The 21,403-nt window shown below is 36.5% G+C and overlaps 1 protein-coding gene across 1 annotated transcript in view; it reads left to right on the plus strand.

Moving 5' to 3' along the window:
* Positions 1-21,403, plus strand: part of EPRS1 (glutamyl-prolyl-tRNA synthetase 1) — a 39,116-nt gene that overhangs the window by 14,420 nt on the left and 3,293 nt on the right. Inside the window, exons 11-33 of the mRNA XM_029086998.1 lie at positions 1,283-1,367; positions 1,703-1,762; positions 2,057-2,077; positions 4,157-4,267; positions 5,889-6,025; positions 6,759-6,966; positions 7,397-7,509; positions 8,119-8,236; positions 8,329-8,697; positions 9,592-9,813; positions 10,473-10,721; positions 11,524-11,754; positions 12,087-12,352; positions 13,914-13,965; positions 14,994-15,203; positions 15,354-15,426; positions 16,199-16,278; positions 16,621-16,722; positions 17,374-17,529; positions 17,649-17,846; positions 18,200-18,373; positions 20,098-20,258; positions 21,278-21,356. Of these exons, the coding sequence (XP_028942831.1) occupies positions 1,283-1,367; positions 1,703-1,762; positions 2,057-2,077; positions 4,157-4,267; positions 5,889-6,025; positions 6,759-6,966; positions 7,397-7,509; positions 8,119-8,236; positions 8,329-8,697; positions 9,592-9,813; positions 10,473-10,721; positions 11,524-11,754; positions 12,087-12,352; positions 13,914-13,965; positions 14,994-15,203; positions 15,354-15,426; positions 16,199-16,278; positions 16,621-16,722; positions 17,374-17,529; positions 17,649-17,846; positions 18,200-18,373; positions 20,098-20,258; positions 21,278-21,356 (3,475 nt within the window). The remainder of the gene's footprint in view (positions 1-1,282; positions 1,368-1,702; positions 1,763-2,056; positions 2,078-4,156; positions 4,268-5,888; positions 6,026-6,758; positions 6,967-7,396; positions 7,510-8,118; positions 8,237-8,328; positions 8,698-9,591; positions 9,814-10,472; positions 10,722-11,523; positions 11,755-12,086; positions 12,353-13,913; positions 13,966-14,993; positions 15,204-15,353; positions 15,427-16,198; positions 16,279-16,620; positions 16,723-17,373; positions 17,530-17,648; positions 17,847-18,199; positions 18,374-20,097; positions 20,259-21,277; positions 21,357-21,403) is intronic.

Genomic DNA, 21,403 nt, shown 5'->3' on the forward strand with positions numbered 1-21,403 from the left:
TCTACGGTAGCTGTGTACATACATATTCATATGCTCTAATAAAACATGAGGTAGCTTATTTTTGGACTCTGGCTCTTGCTACGAGTGCTACTTACACAGTTTCCACTCTGAGTCATTGGATACATTCCTGAGCAATGCCAGAAGGGGGCCTGAATTGAAGAACTTCTGGTCCTATCCATCTACTCAAATCCATCCTACTTCCCTGTTGCCTTCCCTCACCCTTTTCTTTCTCTTCTTTTTTTCATGTTAACTGGATTTCTGCAGGCAGTGATTGCTGGCCTAGTAGCCTAAGTATTTTCCTAGAAAGAGTGAGCTGTGCGTTTACACTTCTGCAAGCAATTCAGAGCTTTGTTTGTTCCTACAATGGGCTAACTGTGGGAGCACACCATCTGAAGTCCTCTCCTCATAATACAGGAGCCTGAAGAAATTAATGGATAATGCTAAGTCAGACAACTGTTTGTAGTGTTTTTCCTGGGACAGTTTTAGGTGATTCTATGCTTGGTCTATGGGAGCATCATTTTACACAAATTCCTAGGCTGCCTGGTTGTCTTGCTTAGGTGTGCCAAGTGTGTTTTTTTCTTTTGTTGGTTTTGTTTTTCAATTGTGTTGGAAGCCTCGATTCCTAATTTATGCATTGAGCCACTCTGCTAGGACCAAAACGATCTTTTGTTTTCCTTTATTCTATATATTTTTTTTTTTTATTCCTAGAGTTGTAGCTGGTCTTATGATGACCTCTTCTCCATAAGCCTCCCTGTTAGTTCCTCAGCAAGGTTTGATTTGTATTCCCACCAACATGGACTTTACATTTCAGATTAGGCCTTTTCAGTTTTTTGCATAAAATAATAAAATAATTACTTATGTCATTGAGAGTTAACGTTGTCATTGTCGCTCATCTCTTTCTCGTTTCCCTTGAGCAAGGAAGAATATTTCAGGTTCCATTATTCAGGTGCCATTGAAAAGGAATTAATCTGACAGGGATGTAACTTTTTCCTTCCCCATTTTTGAGGGATTTAAGATAGAGTAGATACAGAAGAAGAGCCACTTCACCAAGAGATGGCTTCCCTCCCTGGGATGAAGTAGAAGAAAATCTGTGCCATAGATTTTATACGGATAAGAGCTTAATCTTTCCAGTTAGGTCTTCTTATCTAGCTCTTAATTCATATAGGTGAAATACACTGAAGCTGGGCCTTTCATGTGTGGCAGTATTAGTGAAGTTTTGGATCAGTCTGACTAATGGGTAGAACTCAGCGTGCAATACTGATGAAATATCTTTTTCTACTAGGGATGACCCAAGATTTCCCACTGTGCGTGGTGTCCTAAGAAGAGGCATGACAGTTGAAGGGCTAAAACAGTTTATTGCTGCTCAGGTGGGTGTTTTCTTCCCTTTGATTATTTGAATCTCACTTGGTAAGGACAAGTTTTTGTGAAGTTTCAGTTGAAGTACTTGTCACTGGGAGGTTTCTTTGGAGGTTTGCTGCTTCCATGTGTACTGCGTCAGCAGTATTAACACCTGTGAGCAGGTCCTGGCAAAATGGGGTAGCAGGTTTCTTACTTTAAAAAAGTGTTTATTTTGCAAGCTCAAGATGCCTTTCTAAACTGTTTTGATGAACGCAAACAGTAGAGGGTTTGTAGTCTTTAAAAGACCTTGCTTTAAATGAGTCTAATAGCTAGAGTATTTATATTAATGTGGGTTTTTTCCCAGGGTTCCTCTCGATCTGTTGTGAATATGGAGTGGGATAAAATTTGGTCCTTTAACAAAAAGGTATGTGCTTACTTAAATTTGATGCTACTCCTGATACCCCCTTTCCGGAACATGTAGAGAATCCAGCGTTCATTGGAGTGCTTATCACAACAAGTAGCAGTTGCAGTATGTTGCATCATTTGGCACACTTTCAGGAAAATGGAATGTCCCCCCCTTCCTGACTTGAACTAGCACTAATTCCATTGATTCTCCTATAGCAATACTTACTTGCCTTACTTAGTAGTATGGGGAAAGATAATGATATTTGCTGTAAAATCTGATATGAAAACTGCATTTCATTTTTCTGCTTTCAAGCTGCGAGCTATCTGTAAGAAGGTATTACTTAATGCTTTTTACCTTAGCCTATAGCTTACGGTGCTGTAAGCATAACGTAGCATAAGCTATCATTTTGCAGCTTCATAGCACAGTCACATTTGCTTATATAACAGGAGCTCTACAAACCCACTGAAAATGCATCACTCCTAGTTTTAAAAGGCTGCCCATTTCTGGTTTGGCTTATTTGTTAACATAAACACAAATCTGACTCAATTTGATTCATGTTGGCCGCTTTTCCTTTCTGTGGCAGAAGGACTAACGCACTGTGTATGCTGCCTGTGTAGATAAAGCCAGCACTGCTGATGTTTCTGACTGAATGTCAAATAAGGAGTATTGCATCTTGACATAGTTAGTTGCTTTTTGGCAGCGGATGCTTGGACACTATAATAAGGCGAATTGTTATAATGCTGATGGCATATTTTGTGTGATTGTGGAAACACCTGTTATTTTGCATTGGGATTCCTGCTTGGTTTTGCCTAGGTAGTACCCAGTTCTCTTCATTTAAGTAGTTTCTGCTTGTCTGGCATGTGTCTTGTATTTCTTCATGTATTTTGCATTTGGTCTGCTACATACACAAAGGTTTATGAATTGGTTCTTTCTGTTGCTGCATAAATATATTTATGACTAAGAATTGGATTTTGGGGGAAAATCCACAATGGACTGTCAGGGCTCTTTTGTTTAAATTGGCTTTTAAACTGAGTTTCTTAGACCTCTGACTCAACTCCTTGGACAGCACCATATTTATTAGCCAATTTTATTTACATATATCTCTGCAGATAGTTTGCAGTCTGCAATATGAGCAAAAACATTGGTTTGCTTGCAGGTAGTTCTGAGCTCAAAGACTTCATCAGTGCGAGAGCTCTTATTTTGTATGTTGTCCTGTAATTATGCTACTGACTTTTTAATGCCTGTCATCTGAGGAAGGATTAGGACTTCTGATGCGTAGAATAAAAAGCCTGGTAATAGCATTGTAAAATTCAGTCACTTAGTTATCAGAATTATGATATTAAATCACATAATACACCTATATTTTTGAGATACATACACAAGTCCTTTTTTAAGGTGTGTGTCTAACATTTAGGAGTCTTTACTTCAGTGAACTTACAAATGTGTGACTTCTTAAATGTATATCATCATATCACCTTACTCGCTAATGTCAAGTAATTAGATGCTAAATACTTTTTTTCTGAAATTGCTGTGTAGTTTTTCACTTGAGCAGGAATAAACTGAGGAATAAACTAAACTTTATATTAATGAAAACAGGTGTTTTCCTTTCTTAGTTTCCAGTTTAGTTAAACTGGTGTTCTCTGATACTCCTTTTGGACCTATACAACTGTTTTACTTGAATTATGTTTTTAAGTGCCTCTGAACAGTTTGACAAACCAGTATATTTCAAGTATGAAAATTGCTGTGAACAACTGTGTCAGTTGAATTTGAAAATTGGCAATAAAAATACAGAAAGACATGTTAGTGCTAGATTTTGCTTGCCAAACTCGTGTTGTAGAAATCCTGGTGAAGTCAATGTTATGGTGTTGCCTTATTATAGTATCTAATGCGTCTGTATTAAAATTACAGACTTAATTGGTGTTCCTCTGTAGCCAGATCTGTCCCTGATTCTGCTGGAGTTCTGACCTGGAAAATGAGTATGGGATCAGGTCTAGTGCTGCTGGAAAAGAACGAACTGTACTGATAAATTATCGCTTTAAATTCAGCTACCTAGAGAGAAGGTGGTCCAGATGTAATAGCCTATGTGCATAGGAAAGGTATACCAAAGTAAATTTTGCTGTCTTCCCTATGAGGCATTAGCTCATAATGTTGGTTATTTCTGGTGTCAGTAGTACCCTATCCATAGTTTTTACTCAAAGTATTTCAGTAAAGATGTGAAATTGTGAGGTATTACCACTGTTTTCTCACTTTTCTATAGCTTTGGATTAAAGTAACTTTAAAGCAAACATAAAAAAATGCAGTAACATAAAGAATACCAGTTAATAATCCTTTTTGGTGGTGGTTTTTTTATACAACATCGTATTTCTCTGTGTATGTCATATATTCATGATCCACCTTGTTTATTTTCTATAGGTTATAGACCCAGTAGCACCTCGGTACACTGCTTTACTGAAAGATGCAGTGGTCCCAGTTAGCATTCCTGAAGCTCAAGAGGAGATGAAAGAAGTGGCTAAACATCCAAAGGTTCTCGCTTTACTCTCTTAATATTCTTATATTAGAGATCAGTAAGGTTGGAAGTACCTTGACTTGGAGAAGTCAGCAAGGAGAGTCCTGCTTTTAACTTGCTCAGACAGCATGAGATAAAACCAAGGTGTACTTGTTTTTTTCCCCACAGAATTGTCAAAACCTGGGCAACTATTGAATGTGTTGTTCTCTTAAGAGGATGTAGGAAACTGGTTTTGTAAGTGTGTAGAGTGCAGATAGACAGTGCATTGAAAGGCCTCTCTGGGAGTTTTCAGAAGAGGCGAGATGTTACAAGAATGGAGTGGTGATGCTCTGACAGTTTTTATTGTTGTTTGATACTAACCTTCATAGAGAAGTTTAAATATAAAATTTTATTCAAGCTTTATGGGTACAGTACACTGGGTGCTGCTTATCTATAAGACTGAGGAATGCAGGAAATGTTTTAAAAATAGTTAATAAAATTAGACTTATGTAGAGAAGTCCTGTATTAACCTTTTAATTCTACCAGTCTTTGAATTTTTTAATATGACTTTTAAATTAGGATAGCAAATACTTATTATCGAAAGAACTTGCTAATTTGATGCTCTTATCCAGTAAACAAAATAATACCCCTTAAGAAGGGTACTTTGTTACTGATACAATTATTTTTGGCACTACAATTAGGATGGATGCTTTCTTTTGAGTGTGGCATCTCAAATTGTACTTAAGCTTCACGGAAAGCATTCCTTAGATATCACACTTATACTGGGAAGCAAGTGAATAGTGTTGAAGTTTTGCTTCATTTATTTGTTTTTATTTTGTTGCTTTGAGTTTTCCTGTAGCCATTTCTTGTAACTGAGAGGTGGACATCTAGTTTACTCTGTTCCCATGGCAAAAAACCAAGGAAACAGGTTTTGAGCAGATGTAAGTAAGAATTGTGACTCTTTAAGAGTCAAAAAACCTGAAGTTTGATCAGATGCAAGACAGCATATTAAAACATTGATATTAAAAATGCTGCCCCTAGTATATAATTAAATAAGTACTGACCAGAAGAAACAAATTTCAAACTCCTGATCAGTTGAAAAAGTCTGAACTCCCATCTGTCTGCCTTTTTTTTTTAAAAAAAAAAGTATCTCCAATGCTGAAATGCTTTAAAGTTGAGTATTTTTAGTGTTATAAGTGACATATTTACAATTTCTGTCTTTAAAAATCTATGTAGCTGAGAGAAACTCCATATTTGTTTCCATATTAACTATATAAAAAACCAAAAATGAGAGTTATGAAATTATTTTTCAAGGCAATCTGCATAGCAAAATGGAAACTTGAGAAAATCTTACTTGGTTTTTACCTGTCAGATCTTAAAGATGTATGGACCTTAAGGAAACAGCGTATGCTGTCATTGTATTGGTGCTAGTATTTGATAGTATATAGCATTTTTTGAGTCAGAGGAACACTTGTAATACTTGTGAATTAGAAACCTGAGGGAGCTGTGGAAGAATACCATAGCTTTGTGTTACTGCTGTTGTCTTTATTCTGTCTTCATCTATTTGCTATCATAAATAAAGCAGTGTTTTGGTACTGTGTTAACTTTAGTCAGCTTATATAGTAACAGTCTTTCTTTTGAAATTAAAATCATTGACAGAATGCTGATGTTGGGTTGAAACCCGTGTGGTATGGCTCCAGAGTCCTGATCGAGGGTGCAGATGCAGAGACCCTGACAGAGGGAGAGGTGGTTACGTTCATAAACTGGGGCAATGTTATCATCAACAAATTAAACAGGTAACTGGTTTACTGGGAGATTAAATTAATTTTTGCTTTTCAGCTCTTTGTTGATTTTTTTTTTTTAAATGGGTAGCTTTGTAACAGTAAAATATTAATGTTTGTCCATATATGTCCATTCTGTGATTCTGTATATAGATATCTCCTTTGAAATGTGCCACAAAACTACATCCTAGCATAGAGCATATTTTACTGTAGATTCAGGTCTGAAATCACCAGTCAGTTCTCATACTGCTTTTGTCCCTCTCATCCAGTGTTCTCCATGTTTCTGCAGTAATATTTCCACTGTGAAACAGCTTTTTCAGACATTAAAAAAACCACCTGGAATTTTAACAACTTTCACCCTGTAACAAATAATTCGTTTGCATACTGAAAAACTAAACCTATCACAGTTTCAGAACTATTCAGAAGGGGAAGGAGACCATTAATGTCATCATAGTATCTTTGAAATGGTTGTGTTGAGACAGTGGCAGAATGGGGTGAGCTGGGATAGAGGACATAAATATGTAGAGATTTTTCTTTCCCATGTTGTTTACTGTCTCTTGATATTTAAGAAATCAAAATTAAAGGAGAACTTCAGCAGGTGTGAATACACTCTTTCATTTTCTATGTCTCCCACACTTCAAAAATTAACTCTAAACACTTGTTTTTCAGTGAATCTATTGATGGTCTGTATTATCAAATGAGAACTAATAATTTAGGCTTTACTCTTATCATTTCTGTTTTCCTGCAGAAATTCAAGTGGAAAAATTGTGTCCATTGATGCCAAGTTGAATTTAGAGAATAAGGACTTCAAAAAAACAACTAAGATCACTTGGTTAGCAGAAACTCCACGAGCCCCACTCGTTCCAGCTGTCTGTGTTAATTATGAGCATCTGATCACTAAGCCAGTTCTAAGTAAAGATGAAGATTTCAAGCAATATATCAACCGAAATAGCAAGGTAAGTTATCTTTCTGTCCCCTTTATCCACGAAGCTTAATATTTGGGGTTTTTTTTGCTATCCCTATTTCTAGTTCCTCTTTTTTTGATTTAAAGGTTTCCTTTGTCAAATAAGTAAATCATGTGCTAGTATACCTAGTTTCCATGTTTCCATTTAACCTCTCATAATTTCAAAATTAAAAATTTGGCTCACGTTTTTTCTCAGGCTTTACCTGGCTTTTACACATCTGGGACCAATAGTTTGGGTTTCTGTCTTGATACATTCTTATGACATGGCACCTTCTTGCTAGTACTTGTTCTACTGCTCTGGAATTAACTAACATTTCAACACTTCCAAATCAGAAAATCACCACTATCCTACAGTTCTACTGTAGTTCTTACTATTTCTTGTGCTCTGTTAGATTTGCACTGATTTCTTTTAACACTTGCAGCAAGAAGAACTGATGTTAGGTGATCCTTGCCTTAGGGAGTTAAAAAAAGGGGACATCATACAGCTTCAGAGGAGAGGATTCTTTATTTGTGATCAGCCCTATGAGCCAGTGAGGTAAGCTACCTAAGAATGGCCTAAGCCAGAAATTGCTTCAGCTTGCTGTGTTTTAATGTTTTCACACATGCATTGGCAAGAGTAATGTTGCCTGCAAATATTTTCCCCTTTACCGTGACCTTTCTGTGGAATATTTCTGTGGACTGGCATGGTTTTTAGCTTGTACGTTCCTACCTCTTCAAACTGTCTAAGCCAAGTACAGGGCACTTTTGGTGCACCCCAGCTAACTTGGAATTAGTAAAGACATCATGGTTTCCTTGTGATTCTAAGTATATAAATTAAAGAACATTGTTACAGAATGAAACAGGTGTTTGCTCAGTTAGAGTATGCACATAATATTTAATTGTAACAGTTCTTTAGCAAACTACCAAACAACTGAATTACACTGCATTTGAGCATAGTAATATCACATAAAGAAAGCTTGTATGTAACAGGAATCAGTGCAGATCCCCCATTATGTAAATTTGGGTAACTACAGTTGTGTACCAAGATAAACTTGCAGTTGTGCCAGAGCATCTTGTAGAAATAGTAGAACATTTATTTCAATAAATGTTTAATATGTATCTTGTATTTCCTTTATTATTGTGTTTTCTATAAATCCTTTTATAGTCCTTACAGCTGTAAAGATGCTCCATGCATTTTGATTTACATCCCTGATGGACACACTAAGGAAATGCCAACATCCGGGTCAAAAGAAAAGACCAAAGCTGAAACTGCAAAGAAAGAGGTAAACTTGTGTTTTAGAAAAGTGCTAGAAAATGTATTACTGTACAAGATTATCATGCTGAATACTTGTGGGTTTGTTTTGTTTTTTTGTAGGCTGGTTCAGCTGTGAAAGGAAAATCTGCTCCACTTTGTAATACCTCTACTCCAACCTGTGCTGTATCTGAAAGTCACCTGGTCATTTACAACAGGGTGTCTGCACAGGGTGATATAGTTCGTGACTTGAAAGCTAAGAAGGCAGCAAAGGAAGATATTGATAAAGCTGTGAAACAGTTGCTGGCCTTGAAAGCAGAATACAAAGAGAAGACAGGCCAGGATTATAAGCCTGGAAATCCTCCAGTATCTGTGACTGAACAGTCTTCAAATCTTGAGACCTGTGGTACCCTGGACAGTAAAGCCCTATATGATAAAGTAGCAGAGCAAGGAGAAGTGGTCCGAAAACTGAAAGCTGAGAAAGCACCTAAGGTGGCTGATTCATATTTTTGTGTTTGGGTTTGCATAGCCCCTTGTCCTTTGTCTGTGGAGGTGAATGGGTGCTTATGGATCGGTGTTTTCATAGCGATCATTATTTGGACTGGGCTCTGTTCTGTCAAGACTTGTGTTTACGAATACTTATCTTTTAGATAGATATGTATGACCTAAGTTTGTATTCATAAAGATGCAAGTAAATTCCTGTATTTCTTAGATTGCTGTTCTGAAATGCGGGCAGGATTCACCCCACAGCATGAGTTGATTAAGTATCCAAATCTGGTCCTTGGGGTTAAAACGTCCTGCAGTATTTATTTATTTAACTAAATATGGTCAAATTATGTGACTTCATAGGATTGACTTGTTGCTGTTTAGAACTTAAAAACAAAACAAAACAAAACCGAAACCTCAAAACCAGGAAGGAAAAAAGAAAGTAAAAATTGAAATACTACAGATATTTTTGAGACATCTGCCTGGCTGGAACTGAGCATAGAAAACATAGCTGCTAGTAGCTGTGTTCTTTCCATTCTTTCTAATGCAGAGCAAGAAAAGATGGGAAATAACACAGTTTGCCTGGTGATTAAATACTGTTCATAGTAGTGTCTTGGTGGCACCATAAAATCTAAATAAATGGGAAGATCTAAACTAATTTATTGTTATAATTTTACTTAGCACTATTAGGATTGTATATCTCTTAACAAGAGTTACTTTGTTAAAGCAGGATACTGCTAGAGAAAACTTCTCTGAACAACTCTACTAAACAGTTAAGAAAATGGAATAGGTGTGCATAAACTGCAGGTCTTTTCATAAAATTATTTAAGATGCATTTCAGAGTCTTATATCTCTATGTCTTTGTTCCTCCCTCTTTCTGCCTCTTCCTCTCTCTTTCAGGATGAGATAGGTGCTGCTGTGAAAGTCCTTTTATCACTAAAGGCAGAATATAAACAACAGACAGGCCAGGAGTACAAACCTGGAAGCCCACCTGTCCCTCCTCAGTCTTCTCCTGTTTCTGCTCTTCCATCCTCATGTCCAGTAGACAGCACATCTATGTACAACAAAGTAGCTGAACAAGGCGAAGTCGTCCGCAAACTTAAATCGGAGAAAGCTCCAAAGGTCTATTAGCAGTGGAACAATATTTTCAGTTTAGGCTAAAACCTTATTACAGGTTTTGTGAACTTAAGCAACTACTTTCAAATTCCGTGAAGTGCTCTCCCACATTCTCTTAAGCTGATGATATGGCTGACTTCATGAGTTCTGTGATAGTGCACAGAGAACCTGGAAAATAAATAAACAGGTTTTTTTTTTTACTGATACAAGATAAGTGAAACAGACTATAGGCAGTAACTTGAAAAAAGGGCTGTAACTTTGAAAGCTAGAATGGCCATAATAAATTTCGTAGTAATATAGTGGCCAGAGAACTATTTATTCAGAGTCTAAGTATTTGCTGCCATTCTCTGGTGTACAAAGTCATGGACTACTGTAACTGGAAGAAACTAAGCTGCTTAAATTGAAGATTTCATGGCACAGAAGTCAGCCCTTGCATATACTGCCTGATTTGGTTCTTTGATGTGCAACTCTTAGGTATTCTGGCTAAAAGTTTTACCACAGAACTCAATAATGACAACTTATTCTAACAAGTTAGCTCTAGAAATTTCATTACAACAGCTATGTTAGTGCCATTTGAGTGAAGTTTATGTTATCTTAGCTATTGTGTTGCAACTCTGTTATTTCTATCTTTATCTGCAACTGCTGTCTTTCCTTTCTTGCTTCAGGAACATATAGATGAAGCTGTGAAAATTCTTTTAAATCTAAAAGCAGAATATAAACAAAAGACAGGTCAAGAGTACAAGCCTGGAAATCCACCTTCAGCTCCTCCTTGTATACCTTCTTCTACACTTCCATCTTCTGTATGCTGCAGTAACTTGGCACCCTGTAATGTAGTGGATGGCAAAGCACTTCATGATAATGTAGCTGAACAAGGGGAAGTGGTACGCAGACTCAAAGCAGAGAAAGCTTCCAAGGTATAATAGTAAATAGAGAGTAAGCAATTGTAATTCTTACCACATTTTGCCACTGGGGGGAAATATTTCACCAGGTAATGATCATAATAAACTCCCTTATGTCCGGGTCATAGCTTAGCCATCAAACTTGCATGGTTTGATAATACCACACAAGGCTACTCTGATGCTGAATACTTTCTTGACTGAGATGTAAACTCTAAATTCAGCTGGTGTAGAAAGTCAAACTTAACTTCTCACATCTAGATGCATAGGCACAAGCATGGCAGATATCAACCCTGCAGAAGTTTTTAATGTATTTTACTTTTTCTTGCTGTATTTGGGACAAGTGTAAATAAAAGTGTCTAGTGTGCTGCAACAATAGCAAGACTTCAAAACCTGACAAATTCAGTGATAGCTGTGGAAAAGAACACAAGACCTGCATGTTTTCAGGAGCTGCTGTTTTTTTCTACCTATATTTCTACCTTGCAGAATTGGTTTAGGTGTTGAGTTGGTTTGTTTGGTTTGGTTTTTTAAAAATTATTTTCTAAAACAGTTTATTGTATTTTTGAGTGTCGATTCTGCTGCAATTATTAACAGGTTGTAGCTGGCCAGGTGGGCTAGGGGAACATTCTGGTACAATGTGACAGCTCTCAAACATGCTCTTTTGCTTAGAGAAGAGCTATTACTTGAGTCTTCTCCTAATTAGGAAGCCGTGTTTATTGCTAGATGGAAATTCTATTTTTTTAGCCTGAAAATCAATGCTTCTTGTCAGTTCTCTCTTTAATTCTCACCAGTATGTCTTGCTATTTGTCCTCCATATTAGGATGAAATAGATGGAGCAGTAAAACTCCTTCTTTCCCTGAAAGCTGACTACAAGGAAAAGACTGGGCAGGACTACAAGCCAGGACATCCACCAGTAGCTCAAGGTGCTTTGCCTCAGGCATCAAACACAGTACCCAGTGGTCCAGACACACCTGAAGCTAAAGCCCTGTTTAGCAAAGTAGCTCTTCAAGGAGATGAAGTTAGGAAATTGAAATCAGAAAAAGCGGAAAAGGTAAAAACATACTGTAATAAAAAATGTAATATGTGTATTTAAATCTAAAAATCTATTTTAAATTCAGTGTGATTATGGGAATTAGAAATGTACATTTAGAATAGGCAGCATTTGAATTCTGAGATCTGAAATGTACTTTTAAAATTATTCCTGTCAGATATGGTCTTTAAAATGTTAAAGCATTTAAGTTAAGCTTGGCTTTTGCAGATATTTCCCCCAGGACTGTGTGGATACCTACAATGCTATACACAGATTAATTTTATGTTTTTGATAGAGCCTTTTTATTCCTGTGATTTCTGTATAAACTTACCTTTATTTTTTTGTTCTTCAAGGAAAAGATAGATGCAGCTGTTAAGGAGCTTCTTCAATTGAAGGCCCAGTATAAGTCTGTTACAGGAGTTGACTATAAACCAATTTCTGGTAGTGGTGCTGATGACAAAGACAAGAAGAAAAAAGAGAAAGATAACAAGTCCGAAAAGCAGAGTAAGCAGCAGAAGCAAAATGATGGCCCAAAGAAAGAACTTTTGCAAGGACAGAGTGGTAATGAGCTCCCCTCAAACGGATCAGGAGAAAGTCAAGGCCCTAAAAAACAGACCAGGTAAAGATGTGATCTTTAATCTATTTGCTAGAAACCTCAACTGTTTACCACTTCAGATTTAGAATTTTACAGGTTTCTTATTTCACTTGAAAGCATGGACATTTGCAAAATAACTGTGTTAATTTTCATATTTAGCATCAAGCCAAAAGCAAATTACCGAAGTTTATTTAGGGTCAGTTGTACCTCAGCAACCTACAGAGGGAAATTCTACTTAGCCTGTAGAAAGCATAAAGCAGTTTGCACACTCTGTTACTGTGGGTACTGTTACTGTCATTGAGAACTTGCTATGTTTCATTATTTGCTTCTGTAAATGTGCTGCAATATCTTCCTCAGTATAAACCCTGGAGAAAAAGAAACACTTTATGCTTATTTCATTGTACCAGGGTTTCCAAATTAATTACTGCGAGTACCATGAGAAGTATGTAGCCCAACCCAGGGTAAGGCACTGCTGTTGTTGATGGTGGAACTCTCCAGTGATGATTGCTGTGCATCCCCTCTCCTGCTCCCACCCTTAAGAAGTTTAGGAGTCTTTCCACAGCATGTATTATGCAGGACTATTTATTTCCTGTTTCAGATACATAAATCACGTTAGAGACAGAGATGTGGTTATTTTATATAGAAATTATGCCAGAAAAATGCATTTTTTCCTCTTAAAACTTCTCTGTTTGTAGAGATATAAAATCACAGAATTACAGAATAGTAGGGGTTGGAAAGGACCTCAGGAGATCATCTAGTCCAACCCCCCTGCCAAAGCAGGTTCACCTAGAGCAGGTTGCACAGGAAAGTGTCCAGGCGGGTTTTGAACATCTCCAGAGAAGGAGACTCCACAACCTCTCTGGGCAGCTGTTCCAGCGCTCCAATAGCCTCACAGTTAAAGAAGTTTTTCCTCATGTTTAAGAGGAACCTCCTGTGTTCCTGTTTGTGCCCATTGCTCCTTGTCCTATCGCTGGCCACCACTGAAAAGAGTCTGGCCCCAAAAAAACTTTACTTTTTTCTACTGTCATTTGAGTCTGGTGAGTTTAGCATTCTTTAGAATCGTAGTTTTACTGGTTATCTTTATTTTGATGTTAAAGTGAGTTCTCAGTCTTGAACAGTGTGACTGACATTCACATGAATGGTGAATCCAAGTTGCAAATGTTTCCTGAAATTGCAGCCACTGGCTAAGTAAGAAATTTTTTAAATAAAGAGTAAAACAGCTTACACACAGGTCTGGTTAATCATAGGTTCTTACTGGAGGTGCTTCAGTTTTTTAATGCATCATTATTCATGGTGAGAATTAGAAGGGTTCAAACCCTTTCTAATAGTAGAAAAGAAACGGAGCTGTTTTTATGAAGTGCTCTTGTTCGCCAAGGTAAGGAAATACTAGCAATTCCTACCAGCCAATATGTAGTGAACTGATAGAAAAAAAATTGGGAAAAGTTAGCTTTATGAAGTAAAATTAAAATACTCTGTTCCATGCCCTCCTTTTTCTGCTCCCCTCAGAAAAAAAGAAAAAAGTTTAGGATAAATTTCACTGCTGAATGCCGTACAACACAAATCTTGTTCTTTTCTAATACCACAGGCTGGGTCTAGAAGCTAAAAAAGAAGAAAATCTTGCAGACTGGTTCTCTCAGGTAAGTGCACATCAGTTTGAATTAAGGAATTATTTCATTCTCTTAAAAATCAGTATCTGTTTTGGATTTATATCTTATCTTGTATTTATGTTTGTTTGGGGTTTTTTTTAATACAAAGTGAAGTACTTGCTCTTTTCTTTCATTGTTATGGTCTTAAATAGAAGTGCCTGGATTGAAGAGCTGAATAAATTTAGGAAGCTATAAAAAGGATGAGTGTCACCATTTCACTACCCACCCTGCCCTCCTGCCATATATATAGGATTTTCTTAATTCATATATGAATTCTTAAGACTGCAAAACTTTAGTGAAGTGATAGGAATTTCATAGAATCATAGAATGGTTTGGGTTGGAAGGGACCTTAAAGATCATCCAGTTCCAACCCCCCTGCCAGCAGCAGGGACACCTTCCACTAGACCAGGTTGCTCAAAGCCTCATCCAGCCTGGTCTTAAACACTTCCAGGGAGGGGGTATCCACAACTTCATAGGCTTGGGAGTTGTATTTCACGTCAAGATGATGAATAACAAAAGCTAGTACCTGTTGGTATGGGATGAGTTTGCTGGCTCATGAGGTTCACAGCAATCGGAGTAGAGATGATTAGTTTAGATTAGCCTACTTATGAAACAGTGTAAATAGATATAGTGGTGTACATTGCCTCTCACTAGTATAGTTTTTGCGTATACCCAAAGGAATAAAAATCTTTTCTGACATGAGCTAGAGACATTTCTTACAAAAGTGCAGTTTGTTGGTTCCTGGAAATTAGCAGCTGTCTCTTACTTGGATTCATGAAATTCAGTTTTAGTTAAGTGTTTACATTGTTCAGATCTGTTGTTAAACTTAATGTTCCTTGCTTAACTTGCTCTAGTTTTAGGTAACAAAAGCAGTCTCAAAGCATGTAGTTGATAACTTTTTGAGCACAAAGACTTTTAAATAGGAGATTTATCTTGAATTGCATGCCACACACTTGAATTACTGAATGTTATTTGTGTATTAAATTGAAATTTCAGTATCTAAATTATCTTTTGTAAAGGTGATCACAAAATCAGAGATGATTGAATACTATGATGTGAGTGGCTGTTATGTTCTTCGTCCTTGGGCTTATGCTATTTGGGAAGCTATCAAGAACTTCTTTGATGCAGAGATCAAGAAACTTGGAGTGGAAAACTGTTACTTCCCCATGTTTGTGTCTCAGGCTGCCCTAGAGAAAGAGAAGACTCATATTGCTGACTTTGCTCCTGAGGTACACTTCAAAACATTATTGTAATCTGAGTACAGGAAAATCCAACCACTTAGTCTGCAACTGAGTATGAAAGTAAGGGGTTTTTTAAACTTGTTTTGTTTGAATTTTTAATTTTTTTTTTTCTCCCTCTTTTTTTTTGCCTTCCTTTAGGTTGCTTGGGTCACAAGATCTGGGAAAACAGATCTGGCTGAACCGATTGCTGTACGTCCCACAAGTGAAACAGGTAGACCTCTTTTCATGCAGTTTGTCTGTAAAGAAAACAGTTATATAGTGTAGCTGATAGACAAGAGTCCCTTTTGAAAAGTGGAAACACATTTTTCAGAATGTTTTCTATAACTTCTTATCAAAATTTCCTAGATTTGGCAAATGCCACAACACTGTATGTTTCCTTAAATGGACTTCTCCAGGAAATGTACACTGGGCATTTTTCCATTCATATTCTGTAGACTGGCTTTCTTTCACTGAAAAACATGTTTGGTTGGTTGTTTTATATTGTTTATAAGAAAATTTCTCATCTCATAATTCACTTCTGTTTTGCATGTACTTTGATTATAGCTGTGAAACTAGCTTTTACTAAAATTTCCTCTGAGTAATTTAAACAAACATTTTAAGACCTAAGGCTGGATGAGTTTTTAATTGAATCAGGTATGGTATAGCATCCTGAAATCTTGAGGTCAGCGCATTTCTGTTTATGAACCTAGAGGTATTTACATACTCTTAAGCCAGTGACTCAAATAGAATGTCATTAGATATTAAGCTTTGGATTGTACTTTGACCAGCAGCAAGCAAGCTACTTGGCAGAGATGCAGCATGAAGTGAAAGTACTCCTTTCAGCGAAAATATGTGTTAAGACAAAAAAATGTGTTTTAAAGAGAATTAAACATAAAAGCATAGTTCTCACAGCAGAGAATGTTAAGCTTATATGTAGCAAAAAGAAAGATTTGGCATAAACTGGCAGTATTGTGCAGAAACCCAAGGCTGCTTTCTTTTTACAGTCATGTATCCTGCCTATGCAAAATGGGTGCAGTCCCACAGGGATCTTCCTATCAAGCTTAATCAGTGGTGCAATGTTGTGGTATGTCTGTGCACGATTTCTGAGTAACTCTTGTATTGTAAGTGCAATGTAGGACAATTATTCTCTGTAGACATAGCATGATGCTACTGATCACAGCACCTATTTTTTGGCAAATCTATGAACGTGGTTTATGTGATTTGTTTTTCTCACTGTTTTTAATATAACACAGTCTATCAATGTATGTTGTTAGTTATATTGTTTAAGTGGAAATCTGTGGATAGTTGACTTTTTATCTTTATTCAGAATTTTCTATTATTTATTTATAAACATTATTTTTAACAATAATTTGACACTTTAGTGTTAATCATGATGTTCAGGTTTTTTTATTTCCTTCCACTCCAGCGCTGGGAGTTCAAACATCCCCAGCCTTTCCTTCGCACTCGTGAGTTCCTTTGGCAAGAGGGTCACACAGCATTTGCAACATATGAAGAAGCAGCAGAGGAGGTAAAACCAAATGCGCTGGTGCTTTTGCTTTCAGAAAGTTACCTTGCTCCATAGCAAGACAAACAGATCTTTTTACTAGGACCTTGTAGAAATCTGTCCCCTTTTCTTTGGGAGACCTCATGAAAAATGCCAAGTGTACTAGAACCCATCTTTTTTCTCAGATGTAACCTATGTCTGAGGCTTTAGTCTCTTCAAACAATATGGGGAGTTTGAAGAGTGTGATATGTAAAGAATGCTTTCCTTAAAAATTATTTTCCTTAAAAATCTAAATAACAGGTTCATATGTTAACTGCTAGAAATGTTAACACTTCCTTTGCCCAGAAGACATGTTTCATTGAATATCTGGGTGTATCTTTCTTTACTTAGCAGATATTCAGACTTTTAGGTGGAAACTAGAGGTCAATGTAACCATTGCACTGGCATTTCTGCAGTGACTCTTCTTGTTTTCTGTCATGGTTTATAGTTGTTGCCATATGATTCATAGAAGATAACAGCCAAAGTTTAAAGCAGTTGAAACAATCTAATTTTTTTAATCACAATCTTGACTAAGTGTTACGTTTTTAAGATTTTAGACTCTGTCATATAAAAATATTTCCTGATTTAGCAAATGCAAAATACTGAGTAATTCTTAAAACAGTATGTTCATCATAGGTGATGCAGATACTTGATTTGTATGCTCAAGTGTATGAAGATCTCCTAGCAATACCTGTTGTGAAAGGAAGGAAGACTGAGAAGGAGAAATTTGCTGGAGGTGATTATACAACCACTGTAGAGGCATTTATATCTGCCAGTGGAAGAGCTATCCAGGTATTTATCTGTTAGAAGAATATATTTTTCAGTAAAAACAGTAAGATGGAAACCTTGCACTGATGCTTGATAGACTTAACTTTCTACTGAGTAGAATTTTCTGTGTGCAACTGTTTCAGGGAGCAACGTCACATCATCTAGGGCAGAATTTCTCAAAGATGTTTGAAATTATATTTGAAGATCCTAAGAAACCAGGAGAAAAACAGTTTGCTTATCAGAATTCCTGGGGCCTTACAACTCGAACTATTGGTGTAATGACAATGATTCATGGAGATAACATGGGATTGGTGCTACCACCTCGAGTAGCCTGTGTTCAGGTGTGTAAAACTGCTGTTTTATTTCCTTTCCTGTCCTGGAAATCATGAGCATTTCATATCAGGCACCTGGAAGACTTAACATAGGATAGGAGCTGTCTACTTACACAGCATGCTGTATAAAGCTAATACAAATCATTAGGGTTCTTGTAGTGGACAAGCTCCCTCCCTTTAATAGTCCATCCATTTAAAATAATTGTATCTGTATTGTTTGGATGAAAAGGGAAATGTGTCCTTTACTTCTGAGAACTTAAAAGAAATCACTGGGATATAGGGCCACAATAAATTTTAAATTTTTATAATAACTAAGAGGTAATTTTTTTATAAAGTTACATACATGTGATGTTATATTGCAGGTTGTAATTATCCCCTGTGGCATCACAAATTCCCTTTCTGAAGAGGACAAAGAGGCTTTGTTGAAGAAATGTAATGAATATCGTAATAGGCTGCTTAGTGTTAATATCCGTGTACGGGCTGATTTAAGAGACAACTATTCACCTGGTTGGAAGTTCAACCACTGGGAACTCAAGGTACATTTCTTTCCAGGAAGTGTTTTGAACCTTATATGTGGGTGGTATGTATGAGACATGTTATGCATTCCCTGTCTTCTGAAAGCAAATATTTTCTCTAAATGAAGAATTGCTGCCTGATAATCAGTGATCACTTTCATTAATAAATGAAGAAAATATATTTTCTGAGACTTGCTGTGTTTGCTAGGATTTGCATGTCATGCATGAATCCATATTGGGAGACTTAAAATAAAATTAGGTTTATCAAGGAGGCACAGCATGGGGCAAACTTGGTGTTTTTTATAAAATCTACTAATGTGTCCAGCATAATACATAAATTGCATCTTAAGGCTAATTGCAAACAAAGTGCACTTGTTTTATTGAGTACTGATAAGGTAAAAAATACAAGGGTACTGGAGTAAGTACAAGAATGAACTGGAAAGTATTTTGCCTTATGTACTTTTCAGTTTAGCAGATTTCTCATGTTACCTCCAAAAAGAGCCAAGTCATTGGTACTTGTTTTATAATGTCTGGTATTAGTTCCATTGCTCGCTCTTAGGAAGTCATCCTACATGTCCATTAGGCATCCTGCTTCCACTGGAAAGTAGTATTGCAATTAGAAATATTAGATACTTTCTGATGAGTTTTAATTATGCAGACAGCTTTTTTTTTATATCATAAACTAGAATGTTCAGTTTAAATTGCTTGTTAATAACAGTTTTGAATAGCTTTTTATGTAGCTTTGCAGTAGGAGTAGATTTTTCACCCTTCAGACAGATATTACTATATTATTCATATTTTTAGCATAAATAAGGAGGGGGAGGTAAAGGGAACCATTTGGAAGCTGCGAACTTGAAGAGATTCCAGAGTACAAAATGCTTAGAAAGCTTGGGTAAATGTCTTTGATTCTCCTGTTCATCTGTTGAACATTGTAGAATGTTTTTAGCTTTTTAGCTTACTGATTACATTTTCCTTGGGGCAAAAAAAAACTGCAACAAAAGCACCCACCAAAATGCATTTGCACTTAGTCTCTTCATTTCCCATGAAATAATGTGTACAGTTTGGAGACACATGTTAGCAAGATGTAGAGAAAATAAATTAGACTCAGTAGACTCTTAACTGACTAGTAAAATGGAAACTCTTTGTCTAATAGTATATGGGAGATGAGAAACTCCATGGTTCTTATCACCGAAGTTTATGAAGCATAAAAGCTTTACATAAATGAAGCAATTATCTGATTGTAGTCAAATATTCTGTGCAATAAATTTTGATATTAGGGCTATATTTAGCAGAACTTTTGCTATTTGCTGTTCATACTGTTGAAAGTGTTCTGTGAAAACAATTAGGAAGTGTTGGTAGATGAACTAGAACATTAAAATGACTATAGAAGTCTTAATAATTCAGACTTTAAAAATCTGGCACTAACTGGAGTAACTGTTTTAGTGTAGTTTCAGTTGTGCTTTAACTGTCTTACTGTTACTTGCATGATGGCACAGATGCAGTCTCCAAGCTAGTGCAGCAAGGTGGGAACGGGGTATAATGCACAAATGAAGACAGTGTGGATGGGAAAGACAGAAATGCATAAAAGCAGTGGAATATATGTTGATTTTTTTCAAATAAATTTAAATGTGTAAAGTGGTTCCATATTAAGACTGGGCTTCAGGGGGGAAAAAAAAAAATGAGAGAAAATGAACTCTTCTGAGAATGACTTATTCATCATAACTTCTAACTTTTCTTTAATGAAGGGTGTTCCAGTCAGAGTTGAAGTGGGACCACGAGATATGAAGAGCCAACAGTTTGTAGCTGTTAGAAGAGACACAGGACAGAAGCTGACCTTTTCTGAACATGAAGCAGAAGATAGACTGAAGCAGATTTTGGAGGAGATCCATGCTAATCTTTATAGCAGGTAAATTAAGAGGTACAGTAAATGGCTGTGCTAATCACAGATGCCCTTTACCTGTCAGAAGAATTTCTCATGTTATTAGTTTATCTGTGGAGAAAGACAGGTTAGGCCCATAATTTTCTTAATTTCATTTTTCTGCCTCTGAAACCTGTTCACATACAGTGATGGAAGTTTCCTATTGTGCTCATGAAACAGAATGTTAAAGGTTGTGAATTTATTTTAAGAAATACTTCTGTGAATTAATGTGAAGTATTAATAAACAAATATACCATAAATAGTTTATGGAATAATAATACACAAGTTTCATTCCTGAAAGATGTTTTGGTAGGGAATTTTGAAAGATACAAAGTTGTTGGAGAAACTTTAGTAGTTGAAGTTCTATGTTCAGAAGTGTATTTTAAGATGCTTTATCCTATTGGCTTTCATAGGATTGTTTTCTTATAAGCAGTCAAGTGCTTTTGGAACTGTTATTTGCACTTACTGCATATGCCAAAATCCCTTGCATGTCTGTCATTCCAAATAGTTGTTTGTAAGCACCCTGAGAAACAACAGGGTGCTGAGCCAGCACTGTGGCAGATGAATTTTCCTACTTTCTTCCATGGTGATCAGAGTTGCTTACAAGCAGAATATTTGTACCGAGTTAAAAAGCATTTTAAATAAAAAGCATTTTAAAATGCTATTTAGATTTAGAACATAATTAAAAAAGAAAAAAATCTACATCTATAGTACGTACCTGTTTCTATCTACAGCTGATGAGTATTGAACTGACATTTACAGCAGTGTGAATTAACACGGTGAAATGTGCAGCGACCTGGAGAGCAGCCCATTGGCAATTACTCAAAATTTTATCTCTGAGAGCAGAAGTGGTAGAGAGACATAACCTGATTAGGAAGATTCAAATGAATATATAGCTTCTCTTGTAACTTTTTGCTTTGACTGACGCTGAAAACTTAGTTTATTTGGCCGGTGACGTCATGTGCATAAATCTGCCCTGACTGAATTTTTTTTTTTCCTTTTCTTAGAGCTTCTGAGGACCTAAAAAGTCATATGGTGGTGGCCAATACTATGGAGGACTTTCAGAAAGAGCTTGATTCAGGAAAAGTAAGGAAATCTACTTCATTTTATCCCCATAAGTGCTTTTACACACT

Source organism: Antrostomus carolinensis, unplaced genomic scaffold (genome assembly GCF_000700745.2).
Source record: "Antrostomus carolinensis isolate BGI_N321 unplaced genomic scaffold, ASM70074v2 scaffold15720, whole genome shotgun sequence".
NCBI classification, from domain to species: domain Eukaryota; kingdom Metazoa; phylum Chordata; class Aves; order Caprimulgiformes; family Caprimulgidae; genus Antrostomus; species Antrostomus carolinensis.